Below are 10,164 nucleotides of genomic sequence, written 5' to 3'. Positions count from 1 at the left end.
GTGTCCCCACTGGATGATTTAACCACTTCTTGGTTCTGTCTTGTGACAATGGACAGGAGGTGAATCTGTCCAGTGGTGACAGAGCAAACAAAATGCCTAGAGAGATACTAAGTATAAAGATTTTTTTTTTTTACTTCATTATGTCAACACTGAGCATTTCTATAGCTTGATAACACGCTCCTAACTACTCTCAGTAACCTAACTGAAATGTAATATGAACTTAAAGAGTGACAGGATCTGTTATCTAAATTTCGGTATATGGGATGTTTTATAAAGCAGCGCATACACACATGGGAGAGCGGCTTCTACATACGCCAACCCGCTGTCTTATGCAGTTGCACTGTTGGAGTGCAATCACACGCATGCCAACAATGCTGTAGCTAAAATGTATTAGAAAAACTACAGAAGTAGCAAGGTAAAGAATTGCTCCAATCATATATTTCCACTGTAAAACTTTACAGTCACCCGAATACCATGTGATTTTAAGGCTCTCTGGTATCAGATGTACCAGCAGACCCTCTATGACTGGAGCAATTTTCCATTACTGGTGTTAATTTGTGCACTAGAATCTATTTTATCCTACTAGCTCTCAGAAGGTTGCAATGGAACTTCAGCTCTGTATCCATTTTTTCATACCACTGCATCATGTCACAAGCTCTGCATCCAGTTTGTTTGGCAAAGCTGAGTGAGATTTGAATGCCATAAGCACCCTGTGATCTAAGAAGTGCCACTACGGGCAAACATTACCTGTGACACGGTTATGCCACACTTCTTGGCTAACTCCTCTTTGGCCTCTTCGCTGGGGTAAGGGTTACTGAGGTGTGAGTAGAAGTACTCATTCAAGATTTCTGTTGCTTGCTTGTTAAAGTTTCTCCTCTTCCGCCTAATTAAGCAGATAAATAAGATCATTCAGGAAGCAGCAAAGTTCTTTCAGAATGTAAATAGAAAGAGAGCTTGGAAGTGTAACCAATGAAAGATTCATGTTTTCTAAATTCGTACAAAGATAAATAGTACATCAAGGAAGAGATTTACGCAGTTCCCATTAAAAAAATTAATAAACAACAACAATAATAAAAAAAGAAAACCTGCCATTAAACCAATATGCAGTGCATCTTTGCTTTTTAAAAAAAAAAATAGTTTCCTCGGCTATGATGCTGATCTTCAAGCTTCAATACTTTGAGTCACTGACCGAAAATGCGTATGCGGATCAGGAGTTCTGAATTTCCTCCAATTTTACTAGCTGCATGCTTTTTCTGGGTTGATGACTTAAAAGTACAGAAGCCAGTGCCAGCCATGCATCCAGCTTTTTCAAGTCAACAGCAAGTGTATGCGAATAAAAGAACAAAAACAAATATTAAAAACAAAAATTAAAAAACAAAAATAATATTCAGTACATCTATGCAATATGTGCACATTTCCCCATGTTTTATCCCTTTAAAGACCAAAGACAAAATATCTGTTAATCTACCAGAAATGCAATCTGTTCCCAATTCCTCTATGGTCAGAAAAAAATAGTGGCAAACCAAAAGGTGAAAGAGTCCAAATGTGCATTTAATTGTTTAGAATTAAACCGAACAAAAAAACAATGGGGAAAAATAAATCAAAACTGGAGCAGACAGAATCTGGAGCAGTTGGCCATAACCAATCAGCTTCTCTCATTTTCAAAGCTTTACAGAACAAACTGAAGAGAGAAGCTGATTGGTTACTATTAGGGATGCACCGATACCGGTATTTCGGTATCGAGTACTGATATTTGTTTTTGTTAGTACTCGCCGATACCGAATACTGATACTGGAAGTCCCATTAAGGAAGCCAGGTGGCGTGTAATGTCTCGCCACCTGGCTTCCTGATTACCTGGGAAGCTGGGCGGTGTGTAAAGACTCGCCACCCGGCTTTCCGATTAGCAGGGAAGCCGCCCCCATGCTTCTTGTCACTATGTGAAGAGCAAGCATGGATCCGGCTTTACGGCCAATCAGGAAGTTGGGTGCCGTGTAATGACGAGGGAGCATGACGAGGGTGCCCGGCTTCCTGACTGGTCGGGAAGCTGGCCAATCAGAAAGCCGCGCAGCGTGTACTGATACACTGCCCGGCTTCCTGATACAGGAAGTATCGGGCTAGGCATCGGAGCATTTGGGTGAGTACGAGTATTCGCCCAAATACTCGCACCGATACTAGTATCGGTGCATCCCTAGTTACTATGGGCAACTGCTCCAGTTTTGATAAATTCCTCCCAGTGTGTTTCGGGGGGCTACAACACTCCCTCTTCATCAATATATGATTTGATATAAAGATCTCCATTAGGGCTGGAATTGCAATTGGAAGCAGCATTTATTCCTGTATGGCGTCACCCTGCCCAGTTACATACATAGTTAGTCAGGTTGAAAAAAGACACAAGTCTATCGAGTTCAACCTATAGAGACGAGGAAAAAATAATAAATAAATCACTTTTTACCAAACCAAATCTCTCGCCTCTACTCATCTCCACAAAATAGGAACTAAATGTTCTGTAGTAGAAGAACTGGAAGGGCTAATTAGGGTCCTTGAGATAACACAGGAAGTGTGCACAGGACAGCTATGAACTTATGGTCAAGCGGTATTTTTGTTGCACTTATTGAACAGATAATACACTATTAATGGTACATTTTACAGAGCAAAGGGGGCAAATAAGAGAAGTCTATTGTTATGGCTTACATACACTTTAAAGTGTATGTAAACCCTAAAACTATAAACCTCTCTTATTTGGTTCCTTTTAGTGTAGTTGTGGTCAGCTTTGCCTTCCAATGCCCTAGAAATTTAGCATCTGGCATAAAACACGAAGGTATGGGAATACACTATGGTCTTACCGAGCATCGAGGAAGCGAGAGCGAAGAATCATTACAGCTTCACATGTGCTTTGCTTCAGCTGCATCTGGATAGAGCTAAACTTTCTGTGGATAATTCCAACCATGCGTTCAATCTCTTTGGGGGAAATAGGTCTGGTCCGGCTCTGTTCTCGCAACAGATTCATCACATGTGTTGTGAATTCGTTACAGGCCTAGAAGGGAACAGAACTAAAGCTGTGATTTATTTCCTTCTTTTAGAAGTTGAACTGCAATCCTGCATGCCAAGGTTCATGCACAGTTGTCATTTACATCTCATATACTTTATATACAATAGCTTAATGTGGTTTCTAGTGCATGTTAGGCATTAGTGTTAGGACTACAAACTCACCCCACAGGTTTTAACACATTTGTTCACTCAAAATCATGATCAAAAAAGCAAGCAATGATTGAATATACTAATGACCTTATTCAATAACATGTGTAAGGCCTGCAAGTGTGCACAACAGCAGTGTACACTGCAAGCTTTTGAAAAGCATTTGCAAAGCTTTCAGCAAGCTTTCTTTAAATGTTTAAAGTAACCCCCATCTTCAGTTTAAGGATCTTAAATACAGATCTGAATAGGAGTGCTGGCTGTCACTTTAAACAAGTCTCTAGCAAGCACCAGCAGTCTTTAAAGAAGAACTCCAGGAATCAAAGTAAACCCTAGGGTTACCCATGCACTGCAAGGGTTAACTGCTCGTTTTTCACTAGGGGCTAGAATACAGAAGATATGCTCATCTGATCCTTGACCTGTGGCGACCAGCCCTCACCTCTCTCCCTCTCAACTCCAGCTGTGGTATGTCACTGAGCATCCTCACATCTGATGCCAGTGAATGAACTTGTATGAGACATGATGATGTCACAGATCCTTAAACCACCAGAGCCCAGGGGAGAAGAGGCTCCACAGTCCGGGATTGAGGATCAAGTGAATACAGTGGTACCTCGGTTCACGAACTTAATTCGTTCCAGGAGTCTGGTCTCGAACCAAATCAAATACTGTATGTGCTAAAAAGCACACAATAAACCTTCACAGCAAGTGTGCACAGCGGGAAAGAGGGGCGCGGTCGTGTTCGTCACCCGATGCGGAGTTCACGAACGTAAGCAAAATTTTGCTGAACTTACTGTTCGAACTGAATTGTTCACGAACAGAAGCGTTCGTGAACCGAGGTATTACTATATATCTCCTTTATCGAGTCCCTAGACCAAAACGAGCAGTTATCCCTTGCCGTGCAGGGGTTAGGGGGTAATCCCTGCAAATTTAGGAGCAATCACTACAAACAAGTGATTTCTGTAGCTCTAAATGAGATTTCTGCACCTGCCAACAGGTAGTATAGCCCACTCTTTTTGTAAGACCAGCTCCAGATGTCTAAAGTTTCAAGGGTTACTTCTCAAGACTGCACGTTTCAGCTCTTACCATGCAGGTGGAATAGCATTCAGATCAGGGCTCAAAGGATGTCACTTCAGAATAGCCAAGTGCTTTGTTCTTAGCAGACCTGATTGCGAAACCTGTATGAAAGGGGCATTAAAGGAGAGCTATGGGGTTAGGGCTTTTCCCCATAGTTCTCCTAACGGGAGGACACGAACTAGCGTCCTCCCATCACCCGAAGCTCAGTATACCGCGAGCTGCAGCTCGCGGTATACTGAGACGAAGCAGCTGAAACGGATCCCGACAATTATGTCTTGATCCGCCCAGCTGCGTGAGTGACAGCTGGCTCTGCCTATCTAGAAGCAGAGCCAGCTGTACCATCCCACTCCCCGTCCGTTCCACCAGTCAGCGCTGGAGGATCGGACAGGGGAGGGGGGGAATCCAGCCCCTCCCCTGTCACGACTCTCTGCAGTGACAGGATCGAGAAGTGAGCGAGCGCCGGTATGTGTTGGCTCACTTCCCGATCCGACCTGTGACAGTTTAATTGTCACAGGTCGGCTAGAACTATGAGGATGAGTGAAAATCACTCACCTCATAGTTCTCCTTTAATAAGCTGTAAGTGTATTAACAAACGTATCCACATCTGTATATTACAGCAGCAATTACAGACTCTGCTGTCTAAAAGAATGCCTTCTGAAACAGTGTTTGTAAACACTGTTCAGATCCAAGATTGGGAGATGCAAAGTGATTATATTTGTATTTACTCAGTTTACTGCAGATCAGAGGGATGAGACCCAACCTACATATGACATTTTAACTGATCATCAAGCTGACAAGTAACCTTCCTGTAGACCTACCTGCCAATATGGCCCCTCCAGTACTGTGAGAACTGCAATGTCCATTGTCGCTCAGTCCCTGCTACTGTTATCTTCACCCGGTCTTTTTCTAGGTTCACCCATCTTGATTAGCCACCCTGGGATGACGTAACTCCCATCCAAGAGTGTGGGCATTCATTTATAATGGCACCCAGCAGATGGGACTCAATGGGACTCAAAGTTTAGAAAAAACATTGCTGGCCAACAGGTAGGACACTTTTTTTTTCCAGAAGCAGCATAGCGGCTTTCCTACCTGAAAGCAATGCATTTTATATAGAACTTTAGGTCTGCTTTAGAATCTGTGTTTACCATCACCAAATTGGAGCTGAAGGTAACTTTAAAACTTCAACAAAGATACTCTAAGCTTTGTAAAAGCCTGCTGTGCATACTGCTCATATACACTGCAGCCCATGTGTATAAAGCTGCCCATACACCTTGTGATCATCGGGCGAAACTTTTCGTTTGAAGATCGAACCGTGGTACGATTTTCATCCTTCCCCCGATTATCGCAAGGTTCAATCAGCAGTAATTAAAAAAAAGCACTTGGACGAATTGCGGTAAAACATATTTTCGTTTGTGCATGAGCACCTACCAATGGTATAAGCCGTACAAAGCAAAGCAGACAGCTCACTTCCAAAGTTTCACCGAGTAAAGCAAGTCCATTACATGATGGAGACTGAGTGGCTGTTATGAATACTGCAAGAAGCAGCGGCACATACTCAGACACACAGGCTGTTAAGGTGAAACCAGGTAAAAGTTTGACTTCATGAGAAATTAAGTTCAGCTCAGTTCAGAAATGAAGTTCAACGCTGTTATCAACACAAAGCTTCCTCCTATACAAATATAATACATATATACATACAAATATGTTATCCTCACAGTGTGGTAGGAGGAAAAAAGCAATAGCTGTATAGTTTGTAAATGCAAAAAAACAACAACAAAGCAGCGTCCAGATTGTTAGCTTGGATCAAACTGCGATATGATCGACTATCTTCTGTGTCAGGTTTATGCCCCACTATCCTTTACTATTACCTGCTCATATTTCTCTAGCTCTGTGTGGTAGATTTGTCGAATCTGGGATAGTTTTGCTCTGTAATCTGAATGTTCCACTGAGTTATCTGACCCCGCTCCACCGGAGGCGGCGGCTGCTGCGGCGGCCGCTGCGGAACCTCCGCCTTTTTCAGGGCCCGCTACACCTTCCGCCAATAGCATGTTATCCAACCTCATCAGCTGTGGATCTGCTGGCTCCTCCTCCTGCGCTCCCCGAATACTGAGCACTAAAAGAAAAGCAGAAGAGAGTATTAATGGAAGCAGACATTTGTTTTATGCCAGTTTCAGTGCTTAATGGAATCTAACTGGTCAGTTGTAAGCTATTGTATAGGCATAACTTAAAGAACAGCTCTGGGGACATTTGTTTTATTAACCCTTGCAGTGGGGCTACCCTGGCACAGTAAGGGTTAACTGCTCATTTTTGTTTAAGGACTAAAATAAAAAAATTAAAGTTATACTCGCACTATCCTTGAAGTCGGCCGGTTGTCACATCGCTCGCTCCTGCCTCTCACCTACGCTGCAGCGATGGTATGTCCCTCAGGACAAAGTGTATTGGACGTGATGACTTGAGAATCCTTAGACTGCTGCAGCAGAGAGGATAGGAAGTGCGGTCTAAGAGCAAGCCGGTTCAGAGAATCGGGCGAGTATAACTTTTGTATTTTAGCCATTGCATGAAAACAAGCAGTTAACCCTTGCAAGGCGCGAGAAGTCCCACTGCGAGAATACAAATTTTGAATACAGAGTTCTGCTTCAATTCACAGCCCCCATTCCTCCCCCAATGTTAATATAAAGAGAAGAGATGTGTAGTTACCCAAAACAATAATTCCCAGTTTCATTACCACTTCATACTAAACCACAGACAGGTGATATCTGACTGCTTGCTACGAAAAGCTTGGCCATACACCGGTAGATTTTCGTACTAACGTTCATACGTAAAATATGGTTAGAGCACACGATAATGCCATCAGAGACTTGTCAAATGTCGCTCAAAATTGGATTTAAGTTTCGGAATGAATGGAGTTTCCTAAACAAAAACCACATTTGTGGTTAAAATTTTCTGCTTTTAAAACACAATTTTTCCATCCCGTTCCTCTTTTTTTTGTCACTGCAGAAAAAAAAAAAAAAAAAAAATCATCGATTTAACCCCATTAACTATTAGAAAATTGAACGAATGTTCCAGAAGCAAAATTATTTTGAACAAAATTTTACTGGTGTATGGCCAACTTAACAGAAGATTAGTGTTCTTTGCATTATATCACAGTACAGGCGCTGCACATGGGTTTTAAAGCTAAAGCACACTTTGAGAAAAACAGATGCAATCCCGATCCCTTCAATATGGCAAAAAGAAAAGTAGAGCCAGATAAAGGAAGATTGGTGGTTGTTGAGGTATGCGAATTGTGAATTATTCTAAACAGCGTTAGAGAATCACCTGCACTCCATACAGCGCATAGACCATGCGATATAGATGTTGGTGCTCGAAGTGAAGACACGGATGGTGCTGTGCCACAGTCCAATCAATAATGAAAGTCACCAGCACTCGTAATGTGCAGGAAGCCTAAGCACTTTTATTGATGCATCACATGCGTCACAGAGCCAATGTCGCCCTGAGGAAGGGAATCTGAGTGGCCCCGAAAAGTTGGCTCTATGACGCATGTGATGCATCAATAAAAGTGCTTATGCTTCTTGCACATTACGAGTGCTGGTGACTTTCATTATTGATTGTGAATTATTCTGGCGCATTGCATGTAAAATAAACCATTATATTGTAGTGCATATAGTTAATCAGGCGCAACTGTCTTGCACCATCCTCTTGGCACACCCGCGCCTCTATTGCGCCAAATATTAAAGTGATTTTCTGAACCAATATTTGTTTGGCACAGATTGTGAGTTTTTGTGCAATCATGTTTCATGAAAAACCCTAACATGGCCCTTTGCACACTGGGTAATGGAGAACTTGCATCTTCCTAGATCATGTATTTATACTGACAATTTGATAAGCAAGATGCGAGCATGTTTGCACCATTGCCTTATAGGTCAACATCCCTTGTGACAGTACACTGATTAAATAGGTTTTACATGGGATCACGTGATATGTAAATACAGATTTACATTCGTAAACCATGTATATTATTTTTATTATTATTATTATAATAATAATACAGGATTTATATAGTGCCAACAGTTTGCACAGCGCTTTACAACATAAGGAAGACATTACAGTTGCAATACAAAATCAAGACAAGATGTTAAGGAGGACCCTGCCCGTGAGAGCTTACAATCTAAAAGGATTGTATACATTAAAATTCAATGAGGGGAATTTATCAAAACTGGAGCGGACAAAATCTGGAGCAGTTGCCCATTGCAACCAACCAGCTTCTCTTTTCAGTTTGCTCAGGTAGGATTTGAAAATGAGACAGACAAGCTGATTGGTTGCACTACAAATCTGCTCCACATTTTGTCTGCTCCAGTTTTGATACATTCCTCCCAATGTGTTCTTTACAATGTGCTGAATATATTGTGTTCTATATAGGTGTATCAGGACTAATACACACCACCATTGTACAGATACCAGAATAAACATCCGAGGTCGTTCCCCGTGCCTCCACTAAGGGGCTCCTTTTCTATTATCATTGGAATCCCAGATCACACAAATACACGGTGTTCGCTGCCTAGCATGCCACAAGGATCATACTGATTTATGAAGGAATTTACCACATCACAAAAAGCAGCACACACTCCCCTTTCCCTGGACTCTACATTCAAGGCTGCTATTCATATGAACAAAGGAGACGCAACAAAAAAACAAAACATCTGTAATTCCCTATTTACCAAAAACAACACAGTAGCGTATGAAGGAAAATTCAGTAGGAGGCTGTCAACTCCTTCCTTGAATAGTAAATCTGACCCATGAGGGTTATTGATAAAGGGAACGATCACTGCGTAACCCAATGTGTAAGTGAACTTTTGTTATACTATTTTCTAATGTGCGCATCATTTACCATTCTCCATGGGGGTTCCACCTTCTTTGCTATACTTAATCGAAATTTGCTACCTTTATAAAAGAGGCATACATGGACCTGAGATCAAAACGTTTCTATGGTTGGCATGGCACTAAGGCTGGCCATACACTTAGGGCCCATTCATATCTAAGTGTAGTGTTAATCATAAGATAGCAAGTGAATAACCATCACACAATGCACCTAGCATGCATAGTGGTGAAAAAAGTGCATGCATTACTTTTTTCCACCGCGCGGTATCGCGTTGCAGCACAATGACCAGGAGGTGCTTTGGGGTTCAATTCAAATGAATGGCAACGCAACATTCCTAGTACACGGCAACACATGGGAATTTTTGGACCAACTCCTTCAGTTGATCAAAAAAAAAAAAAGATGTTGTCCAATGAAGGGGGGCTCCAAGGGGGTCACACAATGGCCACTACAGCCCCCCCACCCCCCCCAATAAAATCATATGTGAAAATGTGTAAACCTTGGGTGAAAGTTGTGTGAATCTCATAAACACAATAGACCCCAAAGTCTAGATGTTACCAAAGATCCGAGATTTTTAGTTTTATTTAGAAGTAGGACATTGCAAATTGATCCAGTGATAATTATGGTGAATGATGCAAGCAGAAATAGGCAATATTAATAATTCAGTACACTGTCAGCGTTACACCGCTTGTGTCTGATTCATTTTGTCACTGTCGCACCTATCTACTTTATTCACATATAAACAAACGAAAAAGAAGATCTACTACAGGACTGCTTCAGTTTCCATTATAAAGAATGGATAGGCTATTTCCAAAGTGATGTTGAAGATATAAGGGAGGTTAGGAATGATAAATTATGTATGGGCGTGCGCTGAAGAAACCTGCTATTGCAAAATTAAACCACCACTGACATCAATAAGACGCTGCCTATGCAAATGTAGTCTTGTTAAACACTGGAAATTTCTGTGTATTTACTCAGATATTCAACCCCAAAAGATGGCCATTCATATATTGGGAATATTGGGA

The 10,164-nt window shown here is 41.7% G+C and overlaps 1 protein-coding gene across 7 annotated transcripts in view; it reads right to left on the bottom strand.

The window, feature by feature from the left end:
* LOC108789127 (pre-B-cell leukemia transcription factor 1) overlaps positions 1-10,164 on the bottom strand; it is a 150,662-nt gene that overhangs the window by 30,831 nt on the left and 109,667 nt on the right. For all 7 annotated transcript variants that reach the window (XM_018559059.1, XM_018559060.1, XM_018559062.1 and 4 more), the window contains exons 3-5: positions 6,135-6,379; positions 2,844-3,034; positions 748-883 (exon numbers count right to left, since the gene is read on the bottom strand). In XM_018559059.1, the coding sequence (XP_018414561.1) occupies positions 748-883; positions 2,844-3,034; positions 6,135-6,379 (572 nt within the window). The remainder of the gene's footprint in view (positions 1-747; positions 884-2,843; positions 3,035-6,134; positions 6,380-10,164) is intronic.

The sequence above is a fragment of the Nanorana parkeri genome, unplaced genomic scaffold (genome assembly GCF_000935625.1).
Source record: "Nanorana parkeri isolate BGI_ZX_2015 unplaced genomic scaffold, ASM93562v1 scaffold378, whole genome shotgun sequence".
In the NCBI taxonomy this organism is placed as follows: domain Eukaryota; kingdom Metazoa; phylum Chordata; class Amphibia; order Anura; family Dicroglossidae; genus Nanorana; species Nanorana parkeri.
Note: the sequence above shows the minus strand (reverse complement) of the source record. Positions and strands in the feature narration are given on the sequence as shown.